At 39.5% G+C, this 25,389-nt stretch overlaps 1 protein-coding gene across 5 annotated transcripts in view; it reads right to left on the minus strand.

Moving 5' to 3' along the window:
• The window catches only part of ITPR2 (inositol 1,4,5-trisphosphate receptor type 2), a 255,283-nt gene that overhangs the window by 60,347 nt on the left and 169,547 nt on the right, over positions 1 to 25,389 (minus strand). For all 5 annotated transcript variants that reach the window (XM_062634812.1, XM_062634811.1, XM_062634808.1 and 2 more), the window contains 8 exons: positions 18,987 to 19,095; positions 17,767 to 17,954; positions 16,298 to 16,481; positions 15,451 to 15,707; positions 14,318 to 14,518; positions 12,469 to 12,579; positions 8,035 to 8,130; positions 6,739 to 6,858 (listed from right to left, as the gene is read on the minus strand). In XM_062634812.1, coding sequence (XP_062490796.1) covers positions 6,739 to 6,858; positions 8,035 to 8,130; positions 12,469 to 12,579; positions 14,318 to 14,518; positions 15,451 to 15,707; positions 16,298 to 16,481; positions 17,767 to 17,954; positions 18,987 to 19,095 — 1,266 coding nt within the window. The remainder of the gene's footprint in view (positions 1 to 6,738; positions 6,859 to 8,034; positions 8,131 to 12,468; positions 12,580 to 14,317; positions 14,519 to 15,450; positions 15,708 to 16,297; positions 16,482 to 17,766; positions 17,955 to 18,986; positions 19,096 to 25,389) is intronic.

The raw sequence follows: 25,389 nt of genomic DNA on the forward strand, positions 1-25,389 counted from the left end.
CTTTGCTGTGTCTTACAGAAATGTCAATGCACAGTATTAAGTAATTAATTTCTGCCTTCTTCATCAACGCTCATTTTTAAATGGTGAAATTTCACCCTAAATTTAACCCTGACCATTATCATCACTTCTTGCAGAATACTGTTTTGTCTGCCTGAAACAACCCAGCCAGTTCAAAAAGCTTTGGATTCTCATACTAAAGGACAAGTTACATATAGTGATCCTACATCACATCTGGAGGCACAGAATCACAGTGTTACACCTCATGTACATTAAACTATAGAAAATCTGCACCCATCATTTTAAGCAAGCCTTTGCCATAGAATCCCTTGCCCTGACTTGAATTATATGCAAAAATTCACATTTACTTTATAGTGTATGATTTAATAGATGTATTTTATGCATGCACACACAAACACAAAGGAAAAGAAGGACCAAGGTCTAAGTTCACCTATCCAAATGTTAAAATACAGCTAACTGAAGAAAAGCCAGCAGCTGCTTCAAGCTAAACACCAAAAATAACTACTCACAAAAAACCTTAAACCTTACAATACCTCCCTCACATGCTTGTATCTATTACCTTATGAAATCTCTTCTTGCCCCAACAATCCATAATATTAGCAGCACAGGAAAGTTTATTTGAAATATATACATTAGCATGATCTCTTTAAAAGATTCTTGGAGTACTAATGTGCTCAGTGATCATGCATTCTCAACTGTAATACTGACTAAATGCCAATTTTCCTCATTAGTAAAGTAGCTAGGATCGAATGAGCATAGGAGGAAGCCCAGTGTTGCAGCTAAAGTAAAGCACTGGGCATCTAGCAGGCTGTATTCACTTCCCATGACAGCTAATGACTTGCTGTCTACACCTGCTTCTGGCTTGGTGTCTTTACCTGCAATAGTGGGTAATAACTACCTACTTTAAGAGAAGGGGAAACAAAATTAACAAAAGCTTTAACTGGTCCAAAATACTACAAGGGAAGATTAATTCATTAAAAATTTCTGAAACCACTATTATTATTGTCACTTATTTGTTCTGCTGTTGCAGAACAAATAAATTGTTCTTCATTGTTGTTTATAAGAGTCCCATAACCATATAGTCCTAGGCATAGATTTGATGTGGTCCCAGTCCTTGCTGTACTCAAACCTGATGAATACATACAATGACATGCTAAACAGAAATACACAGAAACAAAAGGCTTTGTGCTTCTTAGAACTTTACATAATTGGATAGGTAATTTCTTTAAAACTGATTTTAGTTTCTCCTTAATGAATGTATCATATCCAAGTCTCATTATCAAACCAGTCCTATTTGAAATGTCAAAACCAGCAACTTTTAAAAAATATCCTGTAGCGTAGCCCTACTCCCAAACTACAAATCCATGCCATCACTTATTACCGTTATACTTGCCTGGTTAGCAAATCCTCTTCATGTGTGTACACTAATAAGCAATATACTGCATGAAGTAAACATGCCAATAAGACATCAGTTTGATAAGGCTTGTTAATATCGATAAAGAAATCTTGATTCTGCTAATTAAAATAATAACAAATATATAAGGCTGAATAACTTTATTTTGCTCAGTCCATTTAAAATTTACACTGGAGAGGAAAGAGTATGACTTGCTCATGATGCCCAACTGCTATGGTATGCTTAGTAGTACCTGCAGCAAGAATCTTACAATTCACAGCAATTCCTACCTCTTTTCCCTTGGTTTATTTCAAGAGCTTATAAATGGAACAACACTTCCAACTGCTTTAGTGTATCAGAAGATAGCCTGCTTCAAGCCTGTGCTTGTTTGTGCTGTATACCTGCATTGATATCATGCAGTGTTAACTACTTCACTTTATGGGGTGGAGGAAATGATTTTTTGTTAAGTCTTGGTGCCACCAGGAAATTATATAAGTAGGTTTGGTACTCCACTGGGGTTTAAATAAGCTTTTAGCTTAACCTCATGAAAACCCCCAAAACAAACCCTTCTACTTCTGTAACCTGGAGGTTAGAATGGTACTGTGGAGTTCCAAGACCTATGCTCCCTCTCCAGCGAGGCAATTAAGCGCACCCTTAAAACTGAGCAGTTGAGTAAACATTTTGCTAGCCTAAGAGCACAGAAGCAGCATCATGAAAGGGGTGACACACTAGGTCAGTACCACTATACTCCTGCAACAGCTTTGGGAACCAGATCGAGGAAGTCACAAGACACTGACAATTTTGTTACAGTATCGCTACTTGCTTCCCTACTCCCTACCTGCTCACATCCTTCTAGACCAAAGACATGTCTACACACCCCTACAGGCAAAGGAAAGTTTGCAAGCTGACTGGAAGCTATGTGCAGTTATTTCACATTCTTCTGCACCTCACGAATAAAGCCCCTGGCTGAAAGGTACAGTGCATTAGCTTGGGCTTCATGACTGATTTAGACAGCTTGTGTGTAGCTGAAAAACACAGGGAAACACTCCAAAGTACTTTCTGTTAACAGAAGCACATATATACATGCAAACTACAGGAGCCTGTGGTTATAAACAGTGCCTTATCTTACTCCATAGTAAATGTAAAAGAGTCATGAGCCTCACAGGAATCCTGCTGACCCCAAGAAAGCTTTTTTAGTTTACAAACTACTGAAATACTTTGTTATAACTAAGAGGTAACAAGGTCAAGCAGAGGATTTCTTTAGCCTTCTATGAACTCTTTTTCTGGAGGTTAATTATTTAAAAATGTGTTTGGCCTACATAATGCTTTTGCACATAAGAAATGATTATGAAACTTTCTTGTGCTACTATGTCAATAGCTTTTTTAATCACTACAGAGACATCACATCAACGTGAAATCTCTTTGTGGACAGCTTTCCTAACTCTGCAAATTAGTGCAGCCTTCTTTAACACCATCTTTTAAAATGACAGCAATAAAAATGCCACACCAATTTATTTTGGTTGAGTCTTGAGAAGAGGAGGTATAAGCTGATGGAAATACCCATAACACACCACTGGCATTCACCCGAGACTACTGTAAGAAATTAGCAATGTCAAGTTCAAGTCTTTGCTCTCCGCATGACATTTGAACAAGACAAGGAATACAGAATCTCCTCCATGGAGATTCTTTCAAAAGAATTGTGGACACTATCTAGCAATAATAGGATGTGACCTCAAGCACCAGCTTGCGTCACTCCTCCACAAGTGGCTGTATAAGAGCTATGTCTGGAAGGACTCCCCACCCCAAAGCCAGCCTGCAGAGTGGGGGTGCAGCTCATGGTAGTTCCTCATGGATAAGTCAGTTCTGTTTTCTCTCAATGGTGCTCCCTTCTCCTCTCTGCTCATAATACATCAAATGGGAAAAGTGAGGAGCAGCAGTGTCCAGACAGACTGGAGCCAGTGCAGGGGAAGCAGCACAGCTCTGGCAAGTGGCAGGCTGGAAGAAGATGAAGAAATAAAGGAAAGAAAAGAGAGGACAGAGAAACATGTGGAAGACACGCGATATATTTAACAGTGTCTTACTATCATGTCCCAGAGGCTCTGTGCCCACACACCTCCAAAATGCGTGTGTGAAGCATAAGTGTGCACATGCAATTGCATACATGCTCCTGCATATGCATTTGGGATAGGGGTTGGAAGGTTGTAAAGGAGATTCAGTAACAGAAATCTCAGCCTTGCTTGTCACGTATTTATAACTTTCTATGCACTGTGGGTCAATCATTTACAAGAATGCCTTTTGCTTCTGGTAAAATCAACCACAGGAAGGGTAAGGAAGGATGCGGTGGTGGCAAAATGCAGAACCCATCATAGCCCTGAAGAGTACAACGACAAAAACTGAAAGTCTGAGCTCCCCAAAATAAATTGTCTCTGTTTGAGGGCTGTAACAGCAAAAAGAGGAACTTTTGGTCTTGGTTCTGCTATTACAAAGGGACCAAAAAGCTGTAACTCAAACAAGTGGTCACAAGCAAGTGTCAGGAAAGTGACTGAAGAGACACAGTGGATGTAGAAAAAAATAAGTCAGACGAACTGTGAAACTGTAAGGAGTACAGTAAAGAAATAGTATGTGTATCAGGTCAGCTAAGCCAAGAGGAAGGCCCAGGCACCAAAAAGCCAGTTTGACACAGCAAAGTGTAAGAGGGTGTTCAGAGGGTGGAGCCACCAAAGGAACCCAGCAACAATGGCCTTACAGAGGAGGGACCATGCTCATATCCTGCCCATCCCAGGGTGAGTGAAAGGGCACACATGGAAAGAGTTTGGTGTCAAGGATCAGCAGTTCTTTGCCAAGAATCATAGCTTTTTATTAGCAGAGAAGAGAGCGAGGCCCCAAATTGCCTGCCCTTCCATTGCTTTGTTTTGATATGGGGCTTGACATGGGTGCAAAGCTACTGTAAACACACACACATACTGTGTTACAGAAATGAAAGAAAAGGAAAACAGTCCTTTTTTTGTACAAAGATGGATATTTTTACAGCATACAGAGCCAATCATGCCATTTAATTCTACAGAACAGGAAGGAGCTCAGTAAATTGCTGTAAAAATATCCATCCTTATGCAACCAAAATGCCTGCTATGGATTAGGCATTAGGAATAGCTGCGGAGTGGTATCATGGACCTCCCCAGCACCCTAATTATGTATCTAGGGACAGAGCTTAATCTACACCTCAGCTAGCTAGTTTATGCTTGGTAGCGACCTCTTCTGTGAAATGACCCCAGCAGTCACTTCATACACAGTTATTAGGCCTATATTCTACTCCCCAAAATTTATTTTCTTTTGCCACAAAACGTGTTATGCCATTTAACACAAACTGTAGATAGAAGAGATAAAATACCAGCATTTTGATTTGGCAGGCATTTCAATTTTCATTACAAGCATTCATACAAGGAGTAAAGAGTCATACAAGGAAAGAGCTACAGATGCTTTCTAAAAATACTATCACCCTCAGTGGGTATTTTATGTACAGTCCTACATACGGCACAAAAGTAGAACATGGTCAACTACACCAAAAGCATAGTAACAAGACTTACTTATTTAAATGTGCTGCAAGCACATGATCATAACTCAGTAGCTGTTTTTGCATTCCTTACTTGAAAGAAACATTGCATAATACTAGTGTAACTATAGACTGCTTTCTTTTCTTTTGTCCATTGAGTATTCAATGCCTAACAACACTTAATAAGCACAATGAATATAGAACACTCCCTATCCCCATCTGTTTATTTCTTCTTAGGAAAAACATTTTTATTAAATTTGGCCCTTATATGAAGCACCAAGTGAAAGACCAAATCATTTATGATATAATCAAGAAATACATGGTCTTTATTTTTTTTAACTAAAAACCCCTTCTCAATACTCTTAATATAATTGAAAGATAAGCTGCTTTTTATACCAACTGCTCTGAAGAATTAATATCCTACTAAATTAAAACCTTCACTGTACATTCTGCCTTTACCAGTAGAGAAGCAAAAGTGATCAGAAAAAACTTGAGGGCCCTACAACATAATTCAAAAGGAGAAAACTTTAAAAAGGATCTGTTTTTCTTACTGGCTAACTAATGTATCTGAAACAATAGGAATCTCCTCAATGCAAGTTCACTTGGTCTAGCAACTGAAGCTACTATTTAAAATACACCAATAATGGTAACGTGATTTATAGGCTCTGACTGATATAAATGAGCTGTTCATGTTAAAAGAAGACAAAGCTAAGTGGACATTAACTGTCTTGCTCTATGTTGTTATTTCACACGAGCAGAGCCTACCAAATCTTGTGCAGTGACTACACATACAGTGAGACTGCTCACCTTCCTGCTCTCAGCAACTTGCCAAATAAAGTCATGTTGTACACAAACATAAGCCAGAAATCACATGAAGGGAAAACTCCCCTTTCTGACAGACAAGTTTTGTGACAGTGTGCTCCCTTGCCCTGCCCTAACCCCCCCTCCCCATCTGACCTTTATTTCCCATAACCCTGCTCAAGTGATAATCACCACAGGCAGTCATAATGGATGCATCTGGCCATGATGGCTGCATTCAGCTCAAAGTGGATTTGGGGAGACAGATAACAACACAATAGACAAGGGCTAATTTCTGCAATGCACCCACCTAACCATAGTGCTGCTCAAGGTCTGACTAAAGCCATGTTTGGAAGAAACTAAGAACTGTAGTCAGTATGCAAATATGACTAAGCCAACTATTTTACTCCATAAATAGTGGACAGCCATGGGCCTGTTGAGCTTTCCTACATGGCACTGGGTTGCACACCAGGATCTCCCCTTGAGTAGGGACACTTCTCAAAGTTACTTCTCAAGATTGAGAGATTCCTTGACACAACAGATTCTTGTTAAGTGATTAATAGCACAGTAAATTTTGAAATCTTAGCTAAATGATATGAAGGATTGATTGTACACATGTAATTCCTTAGACATAAACCATTGACCAAGCCTGGAACTAACTCTCGATCCAATTGTACCTAAACTCCCCTCTGAGTAGTTTCAAATGCAACAGGGTTTGAAACAGGTTTCTGAACTTTGTGACTCAATGGAAGAGTCTCCCTGAGCCTGGCCTCTATGCAGTAAACGACCAAGTGCACCTTGCCATTGAATCTTGTTAAACCACTGTCACATTTACTATCAAACTTTGTTAAATTGCTCCTTTGTATCAAGAAACACATGAATAGTCTCTTATCAGTAAGGTGCATCACTCCGTTCACAACAGTGTGGAGTTCGATCATGTAGCGCTTTTCTGGAAGCAGTCACAAAAAATAAGACATACCTGATGTGCCAAAATATAGATATTATGGCCAACATCTTTTGGGGAGATACCATCATCTCCGTTCTCCTCCTCGTGGTCACATTCAAGGCCTTGGTTATAAGCATTCTTCATCACATCCACCTGTAATACAAAGCCAACCAGGGAGAGATGAAATAAATGTAATTCTCGGGGAAAAAGCACACTGTGTTTGAACACACATGCTTTGTTCAGCTCAAGCCTGGTTGGGTGCCTCGCAGCTCTGTGAGAAGAGTGAGCAGTCTAAGAAACACTTTCTGAATAAAGACAAGCTTGAAGTATTTATGAACTCCAAACTGCGCCATTCCTCATCAGTAAAACTGCAATCATGAGAAAGGTGCAGGAATGCTGAGCCTTTTAAACAGGTATTTTCACAAACACTTTTAAAGACAGATCTACAGATATGGCAGGTAGTGTTGTACAGCATTTAGAGTGTAGTCATGATCTCCCTCTGGCTAGAGCAGGCCAACACATCACTCAGCATTCTCTACACAGCTCAGCGGTCAGAAAAAAAAACAAATAAACCAAAAAGGAAAAGAAGATATAGACCTGGGCAGGGTGCTGGGGAAATTCCAAAACATTCAAAAGCCTTCTACAGGACCAGTGGGAGAAAATCCTCCATTCCCCACGCAGGGTCTGATCCTGCAGTTGTACCTTAGTGATGGCATTATCATGCTGACATGCCACCTTGGCGATGGTGCCCCAAAACAATCAGGCTACTGAGCTTTGCCAAGGGGTATAGCTGATGCCCAAAGATCTCCCCACCACACATTTTTTTCTGTCACCGCTGTTGTATGGTCAATTGGATTGGAAGCAATTTCTTCAGATTTCCAACCTATTCAAAATTCCTGGAGAGCATCATGGTTGTTCCAAAATACAACTGTTTGAAACTCTCTTTGTTCATATAATATATATATAATATACATATTAGATGTCTTCGCACACATTTCTGTTAGAACTGTTTCACTAACTGTACAAACTTAATTTGCCAGCTCCTGACAAAGTGTACTCAAAGACAGTCTACCAGAGTATGATAATTCAGGCAGGAAACAATTAGAGAAAAGTGCTTGGAACGGATAAAAATAATGAAGTCGTAAAGACTGAAATCATGCATGCTTGATCCTTCTAAAGGACTTTTTGTGAATTAGTACTATCCTGATACATTGTGTCACCATATGCTGCCAACACTTTTCAGCTTAGATGCAGATAATTTTAAAAATGTTTTAATGACAATTTTTTTTTTCAGCCAGAAGATTTATGAATATTCAGAAGTTTTCTCACCAGTTCCCTTGGTCTCATGTTGAAAAGGATTCTTTCAGCATTCTCACTGTCGTGCCTGCTTTCCATAATAGCCAGCAAAAGCTTGGAGGCATTGTTCTAGAGATACAAAACCACGTTAATGCAAATTTGAAATCTATTTCATGGATTAATGACTCTTGCATTTGTTTTAATTGAGATTACAAGGACCACTTTTTTAGCAGATAAAATTTTAAACTACTTCCATCTTTTATTTTACTGACATATTTAAGTGGGGTTTTCTCCCGTTTGAATGTCAGCGTACTGTAAGGCTAACAAACCCTGCATGTTACATTGGAAGAAGTATTTTAAATATTGAAAAATATTCTACTTAAATACAGACAGGGGAATTAGGCCATTCTGGGAGAGGAGACTGGGAACTGAGAGAGAATACAGGAGAAAGGAACCTAGGCTTGCCAACACCAGAATGAGATATGGACTAAGAACAACAGATGAGAAGATGAGACTGGGACTGGCTGAAGGAGAACAGGACTCCACATGAATTTTTCAATAACTCCCCTTTCCTTTTGCTCCAGAATCAAACCAGGACCATCCGTTGGAAAGGTCTAATCAGACTCTTGACCTTGCAGCCTACACTGCAGAAGTTTAATGGGCACAGTGAATGCGACCAGGTAGAGGGAAAGGATAGCATTTTGATTAAGACTCCCAACAAGCTGCTGCTCTGAAGAACTGGATGCTTCCTTCTCTATTGCAGTATTCCCTCACAGTGGTGACCAAATCAGTTGTGGTAGCACTGGTATGATCTCAAACTGAAGAGAAGGGAAGGGAACAAGACAGGCTGCCAGGTAGCTTGAGAAGGAAGGGAAGATACTGTGGAGAAAGACATTAGTGTACTCACTCATGGGTGAGGAAGACTTTGAAGCTATTTCCCAGTACAGACAACCCTGGGGATAGAGAGGAGCCTGCTGCGGCTTCTAGAAAGTGAGTAAAGGTAGAAGGTAGGTAGGACTTTTATGTCATTAGCAGCCAGCTTTTGCTACTAACTCAGCAAAAATAGCATGCTATAGAGCAGGCAGGCACAACCTCCAGGTTTTTTTCTCTCTGATTGTTGCACTTGACATTCAGATGCTCGTTTCATAGAATCATAGAATGGTTTAGGTTGGAAGGGACTTTGAAGATCATATAGCTCCAAGGCCCTGCCCGAGTGGCCTTGAACACTGCCAGGGATGGGGCAGCCACAGCTTCTCTGGGCAACCTGTGCCAGTGCCTCACCATCCTCATAGTGAAGAATTTTTTCCTGATGCCTAATCTAAATCCCCCTCTTTCAGCTTAAAGCCATTTCCCCTTGTCCTGTCACTACATGCCCTTGTAAAAAGTCTCTCTCCAGATTTCTTGTAGGCACCCTTTAGGTATTACAAGGTTGCTATAAGGTCTCCCCAGAGCCTTCTCCAGGCTGAACAAGCCTGGATCTCTCAGCCTGTCTCTGTAGAAGAGGTGCTCCAGCCCTCTGATTGTCTTCATGGCCTCCTGTGGACTCACTCAAGCAGGTCCATGTCCCTCCTGTGTTGGAAGCCCAAGAGCTGAAAGTAGTACTGGAGGTGGGGCCTCACAAGAGAAGGATAGAATCACCTCCCTCAACCAGCTGACCTGATGCATCCCAGCACAGCTGGCTTTCTGGGCTACAAGCACACATTGCTGGCTCATGTTGAGCTTCTCATATACCAACACTCCCAATTCTTTTTCCTCATGGCTGCTCTCAATCCATTCTCTGTTTGGGATTGCCCCAATCCAGGTGCAGGACCCTGTACTTGGTATTGTTGAACCTCATGGAGTTCACACTGGCCCACCCCTCCAGCCTGTCAAGGCCCCTCTGGTTGGCACCCCTTCCCTCCAGCATGTCAACCGTATCACACAGCTTGGTGTCACCAGCAAACTTGCTGAGGGTGCATCAATTCTACTGTCCATGTCACCAACAAAGATGTTGAACAGTGACAGTCTCGATGTCGACCCCTGGGGAACATCACTCATCACAGACCTCTACAACTAGATACAGCAGAGCAAAGCACTATAAGAACAGCCAAAAAGACACTCATATTAGACCCTCTCCACCCTTAGATTAACAATATCTTTTCATCCTGACACTATACAGAGTGATATTGAGGTTATATTGTGTGCCAGGGCTTAAATACTAGTCAATATGAAAGGCCGAGGGGTCATCCTCAAAATAACAAGAGGCAGAATAGAACACTGGCCATCTGTGCATTCAGTGAACATTGTCTACCCTGCTCACTGAATGATTCAGGAGCCCAGTGGAAAATATAACCCATGAAGATGTAATTAAATACCACATCACAAACTGTGCAAAACAAGCTAAATTAAGATGACATGGGAAAACATAATTCTACATTGCCTTTGCTTTGGTTGGGGGATATGAGTTCAACACATAATGTTCCCTGAAAACAGTGTCTGAGCTCGTTTGTATGTGTAAGTGTGTGGGCCTATATGATTTGCATTCTGTATTTTCACTGCAAAATTTATGTATTTGCAGCTTCAGAGTTGCCTGTGAACACTGACAGATTGTCAATGTTAAACATTACCTGGTAAACTCAGTGTTACAGAATTTCAATGTGTTGCCACTCAAAAAAAAAGCCAGTAACTTCTGAATTTGGATCTAATTCTTGAAATCGCATCTGGCCCAGCACTGTGTCCAGTTCTGGGCTCCCCAGTACAAAAAAGACATGGTCTTGTTGGAACAAGTCCAGCAAAAAGCCACAAAGATGATTAAGGGAATGGAACATTTTTCGCATAAGGAGTGGCTGAGAGCTGGGACTATTTAGCCTGGAGTAGAGAGGGCTCAGAGGGATCTTGTCAATGTGTGTAAATACCTGATGGGAGGGAATGAAGAAGAAGAAGCCATATTCCTCTCAGCAGTGCCCAGTGAGAGGACAAGAAGCAACAGACACAAATTAAAATGCACATGATACTCTATTTAAATACAAGAAAACACTTATTTTTTACTGTGAGAGTGATTAAATGCTGGAATAGGTTGCCCAGATGGGTTGTGAAGTCTCCAGCTGTGGAGATACTCAACTGAAAAGTCTTGAGAAACCTGCTCTAGCTCACCCTGCTTGAGCAAGGGGATTGGACAAGATGTGCTCAAGTTGTCTTTTCTAACCCAAATGACTCTGCCATCCTATAAGATAGAATCATTTCCACATTTTGAACCTTTGGTATCACTCACCACAATGTTTGCTATTTAAAAAAGAGTAAGGCATATACAGCCTTCTGTGTACAGGGCCAACTGGTCCCTGCAGTGATGTCTCCAAACTCCATTTTTTGTTTACTACACAGAAAAGATGCTCAATGAGTATTTTCCAGCTTCACGATAACTGCAGATCAAAATAGCACTGGACTTGGTGTAGCTAGGTCTTTACAGAGACTGAGATTTCAAACTTTGAGATTTTTCAGGGCTTCAAAAGAACTGCCTGCAAGTTCAAAGTTAAATGTCTTCTTAAGTCTTTTGCTTGAGGGGAGCCTGAATTGTATTGCCAAACAAAAATGCAATTACAGTTATTAAAATCATGTCTAAAGTACTGTTGATTCAATGTTTCATTGTTCATGATATATAGCTTTATTAATTATTTTATTAGACACCCATAACATTGCCAATATGATGCAATGCAGCTACCACAAAGTATTTGCTGGTTTTAGGGAGGAAACAGACCATCTGCAGTGGAAATACTTCATTCAGAAGGCAAGAAAAGGCAATAACCCAAGGTTCCTCCTGGACAAATTCTACCCTACTTGGCAGACAGCATAACTGCAGAGCTGCCCTCTGCATGCAATGGCACAGAGGTTGTAGAAACTTACCTCCAAGCCTATCCAACTCTTCACAGAATACAAAACAAAATTACAAGCCCCTCTGCTCTACTCCTTGCCCTCCCGCCCTACACTTTGTTGTCCCCCACAGAGGACACTGAGAAGGAAAATAAAATACAGTTTATTTTAGCCTTGTTTCCAACTTAATTTGACATTGCAGGTCACCTGATATATTTTTTTCCCACGTCTCCTTCTCAAGTAATTTTTTAAGAGTTCACTACATACAAAGAATGCCTGAGTTGTTACATGCCTGCACAGTGCTGCTATTTATCAATCCGGTGAGATTTTACGCCCGCAATATGGGCATGCTAGCTATGTGTCTGCTTGATAGGACTTCTTTGAAAAAAAAAGCCCAGGGCATACTCCCAAACACAACAGTGGGTCAAAAGGCCTGCGGTAGAGGGCCTGATAAGGATTCAGAAGCTGAGCTGAATTCATTTGCAATGTTTGTTTTTAAAGGCTGCTGAGTATATTATGCTATGGTAAGATTAAGTAAATGTCAGGTTACCTAGAACTCTTGCATAGGTATTTCTTCTGTTCTTACTCAGATTTAGATAAACAAATTTACATTTACTGTACCTTTAACTGAAGCACCAAGTCCATGCAGTATTTGCCAAGAGGGTTTATGTCATTCAAGATAAGTGCAATTATAATATCAATCCCATTAGACTCATGGGTGGCTATACAAGTCTGCAAAATAAGAGAAAGGAGTTGGGGGTGGCAGGGGAGGAGGGGGAGGGATGTACAGGGGGAAAGAGAGAGACAATGAATATGCACAGAAGCAAATTTCCAAAACAAGGACCCAGAACTTAAAAGACCTTGTAACACCAAGGTGGCACAAGTTACAGACAACAGCCCACAGGAGCACTGCCAGATTCAGCTGAACACATACACAGAGACACAAAAGACATGCTTGAATATGGCTGCAATCAAATTTGCACACTTGAGTTTTTAATTTGCATTCAGCAACCAGCATTAATATCACTGTTATAACATGAACTGTTTGTGAAGATTAAGTTTTTCTACATGTATTTGAACATGTCCTGCATAGAAGGATACTTCTGGACATGGTATTCAAAACTGCAAATATGACAACAGCGCCTGCCAAATGCTTTTACAGCTGGAGTCTTGGACCTTCTAAGCCTTGTAAATATGTGACAGTTATACAAAATCCTATGACACTTTTTCTTCTAGCAGGTTTATATGGCAATAAGAAAGGGAAATATTTCCAGAAATATGAAGAAAAAAATAAGAGTGTGGAACATTTTCCTCTGAAATACACCAAATTAGACTTAAAGTTGGTGTAAACAAGCACTACTCAAATCCTGATTAACTTCCCAGCAGGTAGATTTAAGTAATAAAATGTAACTAATCATTCCCTTCCACCACCAGGGCTCCTCCAGTAAATTTGATGGAGAACACAGTAACTTGAAACATTCTTTTTTCTTCTTTTTCGTCTCCAGCCCTGGAATTATTTTTTACAGATGTTTTTCCCATTCACTAGTGAATCAAATACAACAATTTAAAATCTGGTCCACTAACAGATTTTGTTTGCTTTTAAAGTGCAAAGTAAAGGCACTTGATTACCAGCAATGGCAATAACACCACTTTATATCTCATTTGTGCACATTAATGAAGTAGCATTAATACAGTGTTTCTTCAGCTATTTCTAGTTTCAAGAATAGACTGTCTCTGTCATTTCACCCACCACAATTTTCCCACTGCTAATCCATAGCAAAACTTATGCAATTTCATATACTGTGACAACTGTACTGTGGTTCTCTTAAGATCAAATACAGCAGCATGTAACTACATTCTTTACTGTTCTATACTGCCTCAGCAAGGCACTAAAAAGACAGCTACCAAAGGTCCCAGCTATATGACTTAAAAAGACTGCATCAAGCAAGGCACAGAAGATTAGAAGTACGGCCTGTAGTTTCATCCATTTCACTATTAATATCATAATTAAAGATGCTGCTAGGTAGTATAGGAGGATAGTTAAGTCAAACTTTGTAGCAATTATGTGAATTAAGGAAAGTAAATATTAGCAACCTATATAAACACCAGCAAAGGCAAGATGTATGAAAATGAAGAAAATAAGATTGTGTTTGCAATGTACTTCCACAGCTACGACTCAAAATCTGGTCTCAAAGTGAGGTTTAAGCCACAGACCCATTGACGTAAGACATTAAACTCTCGCTTAAAGGACTGGAAACCCTCCACGTACGCAGACATACTACAGGAAGAGTTTGAGTTCTGACTTTAAAGGATTTCTCAGGCCTTATGAAGGCTTGAAACATGTTAAGGCTAGTTATAGCAGTTACAAGTGAATTTATGTTATTAAGAACATTGAAGGGTTTATGATAAGCACACAGATACTGTACATTGAGGTATACTCTTCTGCATCCAGAAGTTATTTGAGCCCTACCTGGTTTTCATGGCATGGACCTTGGCAATATTCAGTCAAGCTTTCCAGTGTCTGGTTCACAAGAGCCACATTCCTCTCATTGATGTATAGCCCCAGTAAGCCCAGCCCACCTGTTGTGCTTCCACAGATACAGTCCAAAAACTGAAGGGTCTCACAAACAAGGTTGTAATTTGTTTTATTGTTCTGATGTCTTAAAAAATTCTGGTGGATGAAGAGAAGGAACACACACACACAAAAAATAAATTAAAAAAAGAGTTAAGTCAAACAGTCTTTTTCATTAAAATACCAAAGGGTAAAATTTATGACTACGTGACCACTGTACCTTAGGTACTGAAGTACACTAAGTACACTACACTGTGGAAAATATATTATGCGTTGGCACAGCAGCTGAAAACTATTATCTGATTAAATCAGTAGAGAAAAAAAGGCTTAGGAAAGTGCACTCTGCAGACATCTGCACTGGCCTTAAATGTCTTATGTATCTCCTTTATACCTGTCCCCATACATCTATTACAACCTTTCCCTTGGAAGGTTGTTACCCCACAGCTGAGCAGGTATGGTGGCACATTACAACTGCTCCTTGGCCATGCCAGTGCAGAACAGTAGCTCAGCTCAAACCACCCCCAATACTGCTTTAAGGGAGACTGCTGGACATGGCACTGAGGTATATTTGCAAAAAATTCATTTTGCAAAGGTTGCTATGGAGACAGTAATTTCTACCAGAGCAGCTGACAGCAGGGAAACATGTAGCATCTTAAAGTCTTCAATCATAATACCTAGCAAAAAAGAGCAGTACCCAAACTTTGCACAGGAACTTCCTGTGGTCCTCAAGCCTATGGTAAGCAATCCAGTATTTGTGCACAGAAACCACACTAACAGTGACATTTAGACACTTCTCAATCCCATGCAGCTATGCTGCAGTCCTGTAGCTATTCTGAGGTCATAAACATGAGCTCAACCAGAGCATACAAGTGGCTCTTGAAAGGGTTATTTTATCCCTTGGACCAAAAGAACAACAACATTTTAGACACCATCATGCTGTGACAGGGATGGGCACAGGTGTGTTTTACTTTCCTTATGAAATTCCAGCTCCTGTAGTATTTCCTTTGGAGCTCAACTCAAAAGCACTTTACCTGGAGCTCTCGATTGTGGTTCTCGCACAGCAGTTGAAGAAACCTCAGTATTGGCTGCATGATTGCAATGGTAGGGCTCATGATTGCTTCTTCTGTGGACTTTTCTTCTGTATTTGCAGCATCCGTTCCTGAGCCCATAAGATCTATTTCTGGGTCCATTTCTCTTCTATACACAGAGTAAGCCTTTGACGTTGCAGATGATGCTTCCGTTAACTGTCCTTTCATACCCTCTCTCAGATGCAAGGTTGAATCCTTTACTGAAAAGAAGATAATTTTCGTTCATTTTTGAAACTCTTTTGATTAAACAATAAGAAAGCAATAATAATGAATGTAAATTTTTCTTTGCTGGGGACTAGCTTTTCGAAGACCTCAAGGCAACTTACAAAGAACATAAAAGCAACATTCATGCAGGGATAGCATGTTCCGAATAAACCACAAACCAGAGTGAAACAGAACATTAAAACAAAAAGCCCTAGTATTTCACTCCCTACTATATACAATTAATGATGAGAACAATGGAAGAACCACTGGTGGGTGGGAAATAAGTGCCTGTGCTTGCTCTTGTGAAACAGCCCCCTTAGCAGCAGCCTTTACTTCTGCTTCTCTAAAAATACGGTTCGATATCTTCTGCTGGTATAAACTGGCATAACTTCCTGATTTCACCAAAGCTAATTCCTTGTAACCAGTTTAGGAGATCCCCAATAATTTACAGAAAAACAGGTAAAAGATGAGAAGTAGCAGGGATTAATAGTAGAGCCTACTGATCAACACAGCACAGTATAGTGGGGCAGCACATGCAATTTGAATATAGTGTACTTCCACCTCTTTTGCATGGGTGTGTCCTTACCTCTCTTTTTGGGAACAGATATGGTTAGGTCACTATCATCATCTTTCTTTTTGCTTCCCAAATCAATAGTATTCACTGTCACTGTCGATCGTATCTCCTGCTGAGCAGCTTTCATGTGGTCATACAGGACTTTAAAGAATTTTTCTGACTTCTTTTGCTCCTTCAGTTGCTGGTAAGTCGAATACTGACAAAAAGAAGTTATTCTTTAGATATCAGTCTTCTAAGGAAGGAGAAATACAAAAATACACTTTTCTTTTTTTTTTTTTTGTGAAATAAATGATGAATAATTGCTTCACTTACAAAGAACAAATGTTGGTCACTGCCTGACCATTCTTTCACAAAGTGATATACATGGCTGGTAACTAAGACTGATGGCAACATTTCTAAATTTGGATAAAATGGGGAATGCTGGCATGTGCAATCTCTAAACTGTCACAATATTACATTTGAAGTTAAATTACTTTGCGACACTCTCTATTTCTTTCTAAAGTTATAATATTTCATCTAAAAAAAATAGTGAAAATTGTTTTTTAAAAACAAGAGGAAGCATGAAACATCTAATGTGTAGTATTATCGCTTGGATTATATAAATTTTGATGCTTCACACAGAATTGGAATTAATATTTAAGGTTATTAAGCCCAGTCCTTTAGCACTATTGTCAAGCAGGCTGAGTACCATTTTCAACAGTTGACAAACTTAAAGTAAAAGCCTTTTACAGCCTCTAACAATTCATTTTAGAAAGCTGCAACAAAAATCTCACTTCTTTAGCATTTTGTGGGTGCTCTCTAAGGGTCACAGATCACATTATCTTTTTTTACAGAATAAAGATACCGGATGGAATTCCTCTCATTTTACTTTTATAGCCCTGCAGTGAGGTACAAGTTGATTAATTAGGCTCTCTTCACAGGTAATGATGAGATACGGCAAAAAGCAGGGACTGATTCATACCATCTTTCCGCTCTTACAATATCTCTGCTGATCATATAATATGAATAAACAATCATCTTATTTGGTTAAAATTAGGTGAGAAGAATATAATTCATGAAAAAAATAGAATCTGCATTTTAAAGCAGCTATCTTCTACTGGCTGGGACATGGTCATCTCAAATGGCCAATTTTTCTCTCTTTGGAGATTTCTATAAATGTCCCTAAATATTTCCAGAAAATAACTTGATTCTATTGCTATTATAAACTTGAAGGTATTATAATTTTTAATTTACAGAGATACAAAATAACTAAAAACAATGTTTATATGGAAATGACCAGATTAAAAGAAGCACTGTGCTAGACAGAAAGGGACAGTTTAAAAATTGGTTTGATATTGCATAATAACAGGGCATATTTACATTTGTATTATAGCCATGCTTATTGCAGGGATAAACTTTTCACAGAATTCACAAAGATCCTTTTGTCTCCAGACTACACACATTTAAAAATCAATATGTGAATAAGTAAATGAAATAAGCACCTGTGTTTGTGTATTTCCACCTTCAAGCAATGCAATACCAAGCAAAATGCCTTCTGAGAAAATTCTGTCATTTCTGGTGTTTACTATAACATCGATGACTAGTTCTGATGCACCCTCTTTATCCAGAAGGCACTGAATATCAAACATTGTTACCCCAGACTTATCTGAGTCTTGTCCTGAAAATCCACCTGCAAGTAAGACAAAAACATACCATTTATGTTTGTTTCACAAATGCATATGAAAATGAATCTATTAGCAATAATCATTTGCTTTATGCACACAGTAGCAATGTAATAAATTAAATTTTGAAATTCTGTTTCAGGCGAAATTCTGTTTCAGGCAAGATTCCCTTTGAAACAAATGCGATTTTTGTGTGAAATTGCAATGTTAGGCTCTAAGAATAAGAAATAAAACCTAGAACCATTGTTCTGTCATGATATTCAGACATAAAGAACTTGGAAATTACACTGATTTGTTCACTGAACCCCTTTTTTAATTCCACTGCGGCATACACTAAACTGTGATCCATGCTCTGAGACCACTCTTAAACCTTCTGCCTCATTTCCTATGACATACATTATTTTGGATTTCCTTAGAAACCATCCTACAGTAACGTCCCACTCTGTAACAGAATCATACCAAAAAATTAAGTTATAGGGACCTACAGAGACCATCTAAAACTTTCTGGTCACAGTAATTAGTGCAGGTTTACTAGTCTTGTCCAGTAAAGCTGTAACAAGGACCAACACATTCTGCAGTCTCTTGTGGAAATCTGGTCCATTGCCTAATCAGTACCTTTGTGAGAAGCTTCTCCTTGTATCTTTTTTTTCACATATTAATAAGGGATCGAGAATTAAAAAAAAAAAAAAAATTATTTTGTTTCCAGAAACAGCCACATCTTTGTTCATATGTTTCGTGCTCTGCTGAATATCTGGATGTAAATTTACTGGCAAATTAAAATAGCGCTATGAAATGGACCTGAATTGAATGATTGATTGGGGGGCATGGGGAAAGTCCCTACTTCAGTACTGCCAAATGCACACCAGCCACCTCAGACAAGTGCATGCAACTTTGGAAAAGTCTGATACTACGTCTCTTCTAACTGCTTACAGAACTGTTTGATTTATTTACCAACTGAATCCCTGGAGCACTTCCAGTATGCCTATTGGAAAAACGATGCTGCTAATTTTGTTCTCTTCAAATCATCTGTGTTGATTTACCTCCCACTTGTGCAGTTTTGCTGTAGCTGGCAGACAGAGGCCCATTCATACCACTTCCATGTTCTCCTTTAAAGTAGCGATATAAGAGTATTTTCCTTAAAGTGTTGCCCTTTAAGAGATGGATAAAACCAGAAGAAATAAAAGTTGCAGCCAATTTCCTTTGTTTGAGAAGCAAACTGTTTAACACAGATACATAATTTATTAGGTCTTTCTGTTATAATTGGTAAGCATTCAAATAGTAAAGTTGTCAAGAAAACAAACATTAACGGTCTTACCTAACAAATCTCATGGGAAGAGTTCTAAAATATTGTTGCATAAACTTTCTTTGAAGTTTATTTTAAAGTTATTGATTATATATAAAATACCTCCACCTTAATAATTCTTACTGGCTAGCTGTAAGAAGTGTATACTGAATATATTGAAACAAGTTCTACAAAAAGCCAATGCTCTACAATATATCTGTGCCCTGCCATGGCAGTACTTTCTTCCTATTTTCTACAGCTGAGTAGTATCACTCCCTTTTCTCTGATCTCAGATAATCCAGCTGATCATCTGAAGGAAGCCACATCACATGAAATACTAAAACAGAGATACGACATTTGATAGAATAGCTTAAAAAGCATTCTATCTCCTTCTTCCTTTACCTACAAAACCTCAACCAGTCAAAATTTGCATGCAGCTCTCTGAAAATCTTCCTTTTCATTTTGCTTATACTCTGCAACACAAGACATTAAGAGTTAGGACCAATTACTTGGCCATTTTATTTTGCCTTCAGTCTCCTGGGAACACCTGCAGTAAACAGCTTTACAGAGGCAGGTGACACAACAACTGTAGGTGTATGTGTAACCTAAGATTTTATGACAAGTACAGCAAAAGAGTACCACAGAGGGGGAAAAATCATTCATTTCAACAGGTTGGCATTAAAATGGGACTACTTTTCCTTACTTTTATTCACCTACTGGCTTTAATGAAAACCGGTTCTTGAAAATATGTGCACCAGAAGCATTCTCAGTACTTACCGACTCACCAGAGCCTGCACATTAGTGCAGTATGCAACTTTGCAAACAAAACATCTCTGCAACCACCACAGAAAGCAAGCAGTAAGGAAGCACGTCCCAGACACACCTCAGGAAGCACTACTTGCACTCCCACTTCTCTGTTAACTTAGCAATATTTCCAAGAGCAACCACATGCCCCAGTGGAGCTTCATTGCTTTATGGACCTCAGAAACAATGGGCTTGTCCACCTCAAACAAATGCCAGAATGCAGTATGTGTAGCCTGACAACACAAAACTGCCATTTTTTCCTAGTTCTCACTTTCTGATGTTTCAATTTAGTAATAGCCTATACAGAGTTCCTTCAAACAGCTAAGAAAAGTACAAGGCCTATTGCAAAATATCAAACCTATAAATACAATGCAAGAAATACAAAAAGCACTACCTACACATCTGCAGCGCCAGAGACTTTATTAGATGGATTTTCCAGGTGAGCTTGAGCTAGAACGCTCTGCACTACAGAGGAAGACACAGATTGCTCCCCAGCCTAGTTTATGATGGGTTTAAACCTGCATGCATGGACAAGGTATGCTAACCACCCTCACAGGAGATTTCAAGATGGCTAAGAACACCAGTTCCTCCTGTTCAATATCCTGTCTAGCTGGGACCAAACTCCAGAGCCATAGAGGAAAGTGAACCTCACTTTCCTCATCACCTGAAGAAGACAAACTCACTATTGAAAAGGTTCCCGCCAGACTTGATAAGCACGAACTGAGAACCAGGATAAAGTCTTTTTTCAAACTCGCTCAGGCATATACATCACAGTCATAAAACTGTATAACACAAATAGAATCATAGCACAGAAACACTTCCTAACATCAGCCTAGGACCTGATGCAGAATGGGCACTGCACTGAGGCAAGATCTTTTAATCGGAAAGGCTGGCATTTGCCAGACCACTTGATTAACCCCTCAGTTTGAGGGAATATCCTCTACCAGCAATCTACGCAGTCTGTTGATGACTAACAGAGTGCCATGGTAAATTATATAAACAGTCACAGTGCAGTCATGAGAAGAAACACCACAAGCCATCTATCTATAGTTAAGAATAACAACCATGGTCACAAGCTTTATTATTGAATCAAAACAGTCTTTATTTTATCAGGAAGAATGTTTAAGACCATGAAATAGCATTTGACCAATAAACTGAATGATTTAGCACTTGAGTCTTACTGCCTGAAAGCAAGCAACTGTTAGCAATTCTCAGATCTTCTTCATGCCTTTTTACCTTCAAAGACAACAACAGGAGCAGCCAAACAAAAGGTTATGGAAAGGGGAATTCTGCTCCACTCATACCCAAACTAAGGCAAGGACTTCACTTTTTGCCCTGAAGGAGCAAGTCTTAATTATTAGGATTCCTCCTCTCTCCCACTTCTTCTCTCAACCTCCCATGAATCCAGACAACACATAGCGTTTTCAGAAGCCAGAGTTAAAAGTTGAGAACATCCATGTCGGAAAAGCAGAAACGTGCTGGAAACTCCGCTTTGCCTGACAGCCATGCCAAAAACATAGCCTCAGACTCAGCCCACATAGTTGCAGGCTCGGGATCTTTATCCCCTCTGTGATGACCTTGGGCAGCCAGATGACTTCCCCAAAATTTGTGAAATCAGCTGCCACTACAAAGAGCAGAAGAGCCCATCTGTACGAACTGGAGCTGAGAAATGTGCAAATGCTCATGCAATGTATCAGAGACACCTGGCAGCTCTAGCATGTAACTGTGTGAGGCACCATGTTACAAAATGCTGGAAAGACCCTGCTTCTAGAAAAAGTGCCGATCCTACTGGCATAGATGTCTGGATATGCTTTTATGGGAATGCCAAAAAATATAGTCAGGAACAGCCCCACCATGCGGACACGACAAACTGCTGCCAGCGTGAGACAGCTATGCCATTGATGTCCCTGTAAACAGTTTCCTAACTTAGTACAGCCACAAAATTAATATTGGCCAAAAGCAAATGATCACAGCAGTAGCATGAATAAGCAGTTCACAGCAACCGACACTTGTGTTACTAAAGCAGAGACCAAAAATAAAAGCAACTAGGCAGCACAGCGCTATCTTCCCTGACCAGGCTCCTACACGTGCAACAAGTCCCGACCTTCCAAGCTGAATCTCTCCCTTGCTGGCTACAATACACTTTTTTTTTTTACCTCTTGTTAGGGTATGGAAGTAGCATGTAAACATCACTCAGCTGACTGCAATCCTTCTATAATGGCTAGAACATTGTATAGCTTTGAAAAAAAACACAATGAAACATAACAGTCTTATTGTTACCCAAGAATACCACTGTATTGTCTCTAACAAAGCTAGGATAAAGACTGGGGACACAAGAAAGGAACAACTGGTTACTGTTGTTGCGGTTTTAAATAGCTGGGGATTGACAGACAAAAGTTTCCAATAGGGAAAAATTATTCCAATAGGAACATGTAGACACAAACAAATTACGTTTTCTCAGTCCGTATTTCATTATACTAGTTGGTCTTTAAATTTGATTTAAATGCCTTAATACAATGGTTTATTCACTTTCCTTCTCCAAGCCTGCAAAAGGCTCATTCCACATAAGGATGGGGTGTTGTGCATGCGGAAGCAGCAGCAGAGAAAGAGGCATGTAAGGCCTATTGTGGATACCTGCACCAACAACAGCTTGCTGTATAACACTGCCAAAAAATTATCTGTCCTGTACTTGAACACTTCTTAAGGAATTTGAATAATATTTCCGATGTTTAGAAGGCTGAATTATATGTTCTAGTGATCTCCTCTGGTTTTCACTCTACATTAAAATAATGTAGTGGAAATGCCCAGATTATCAATGATAACACAGAAAAGGCAGCCATGTCCAATAAATATTTCTGTGATACAGTGGACAATGTGAGTATATTTCAGCATTAATCCAGGAGGACTCAAAATTAGGCATCTTACATCTTCAGATCTGAATAACCTGAAGCCAAGTATGAAAAGGAGCTGCCTTGGATCCTACTAATTCAGGTTTTCAGAAAGTCTGTAACAGGCAGAAAACCCCAGAGAACTGAAGAAATTTAACATGCAACAATGCTCTTGAAAAAGTATACAGGAGTACTTTTCATACTTTTTACTGGTATCAAACCCACTGCAGTCAGTTTGATACCAATTCAGAGGAAAAAAAAAACCAAAGAAACTGGCTGATTTTGAGTTCCATTAACAAAAATAAAAGGAAGCTACTATAAACTGACAGCAGTTATAGTCCTGACATCATGTTGTAATAATTGCTTCGTTATGGGCTTAAGAAAGACAGACCTTCTCAAACTTCTGGAGACCATGTTCTGGGTTTGCTAGTAATGAAAATATCACTCTGGTAAAGTTTGATAAACTGGTGGTGTTACACAATACCATAAGGCAAAATTTTGTATTAAGTAACCACACAAAGATAGTTATCAAATGGCTTAACAGCTAAAGTAAATGACAGAATTCAACGTGCAATTTAAAGCAAGAAAGCATAAATGAGTGTATGGGCTTCTAATGCGTAACCTCATGGAGTATTTATTGTCTGCCTGATTTTTTTTTCCTTTTACATGAAAAAGAATACAGAAATTAATAGCATTCAGAAAGGACACACAAAAAAGGGGGATAAGATCAAGTCACCAATAACAGTTTAGGCCCTATTTATTAAACTAACCAGACGCAAACAATACGAGCTTCACTTTACATGCAGTGTAGCTATAGATGTAATAACAACAAAATGCAGAACACCAGAAAATGGAGGACTCAGTTCATGGAGGCCATGTCTCTGGGGAAGACTAGAAGGTCTTGGGAGAAAAATCAGTGGAACAACAATTCCCCAAATCACACATTCCGGAAAGGGTAACAAGAGCTATTACGTAGGATTCCTGAGCCTATATTACTTCTCCACATGCAGAGGCAAGTTACTATAGGAATACTATATCACAGGTTGGTGTCCACAATCCAAGAATGCTGACAGATTGGATTAGGTTTGGAGAAGCTCCACAAGAATGATTAGAGAATAAAACATGCCTTCTCATCAGAAATTCAAGGTTTTCGATCTACTAAGCTTATCAGTCTAAACATGAACTACATGAACTCTTTCTGACTATCTACGTGAGAAATCTGATAATGGATGACTTCAGTCTACAAGATAAAGGTGTAAGACACACTGGTGAGAATCTGAAGAAAACTCAGCTAGAAAAGAGGCAGAGGCAGAGGCAGCTGGGCTATTCAGTTTGTGGGTTATGAATTTTATTTTTATGTAAGAGTAATGGCATTTAGCTATTGGAACAGCTTAAGAAGAGGTGTGATAGTCTCTATTGCTGGCAGTTACTAAATCACGACTAGGTGGCTTCTCAGACAGAAACTATTTGAAGATCTTGTGGTCTACATTAGGAGAACAAGCTGGGTGACAAAAATACATCATCTCACATAATCTATGAAGACATCATGCCACCTTTTCCTGTGCTAAATACAGACGAGGTTAAAAGCCTGGCTTTCTATGAAGGCTGTTTAAAAACCACCTACATCTACATGTTTCTTCTCATAAATTATAAATTAAATTTCTATCCTTGATCTGAGTGCTTCAGGATGATTTTTTTTGTTGTTGTTGCTTTTCACCCATTTTCAAAATATTTTTATTCCCTTATTTCCCTTGGAGAGAAAACATGGCAGGAGAAGAAGTTTTGTGCAAGTGGTTTCTTTGAAGATTCCACGCATGGAAGTCTTATAACCTTTTAAATTATGATTCACCCTGCTCTTGAAATGTAAGATGGCACAGGCATCTTCTCATTCTAAAGCAATTCTTGATACAAGGAAGAAATTATTTACTGTGTGGGTGCTGAGGCACTGGAACAGGCTGCCCAAGGAAGCTGTGAGTGCTCCATTCCTGGAAGTGATCAAGGCCAGGCTGGGTGCGGCTCCGAGCAACCTGGTCTAACGGAAGGTGTCCCTGCCCATGGCAGGGGGTTGGAACTAGATAATCGTGAGATCCTTCCCAACCCTAACCATTCTATGATTCATCTCCAAAACGGATCAACTGAGGCACACGGCTACCAAGTGCATGGTGTTGCATGAGCACAAGCTTGGAAGAGAGCTCCAGAGTCTTGACTCCCACTATGTCCACAAAGTGGAATATTTCTGTCTTCTTGATGTCAGCAACTTCCAGAGGGCTTGTGAGTTGGGAGAGGTTGGTTGTTCAGGGCATCGTTTTGTTTGGTTGGTTTTATAGAGGGTGAGCACTTCCCTGGTTCTGGTCTTTTTGCAACAAGATGTTTTCATAGCCAACTGATACTTGAATATGATATATTTTCACACTCAAAAAATAAAACTGACACTCAGCAGCAGAGCTGAGAGAATAAACACTGGGGCAC

Source organism: Pezoporus occidentalis, unplaced genomic scaffold (assembly GCF_034315485.1).
Source record: "Pezoporus occidentalis ecotype Australia unplaced genomic scaffold, CSIRO_AGI_Poc_V1 ctg44, whole genome shotgun sequence".
NCBI lineage: Eukaryota > Metazoa > Chordata > Aves > Psittaciformes > Psittacidae > Pezoporus > Pezoporus occidentalis.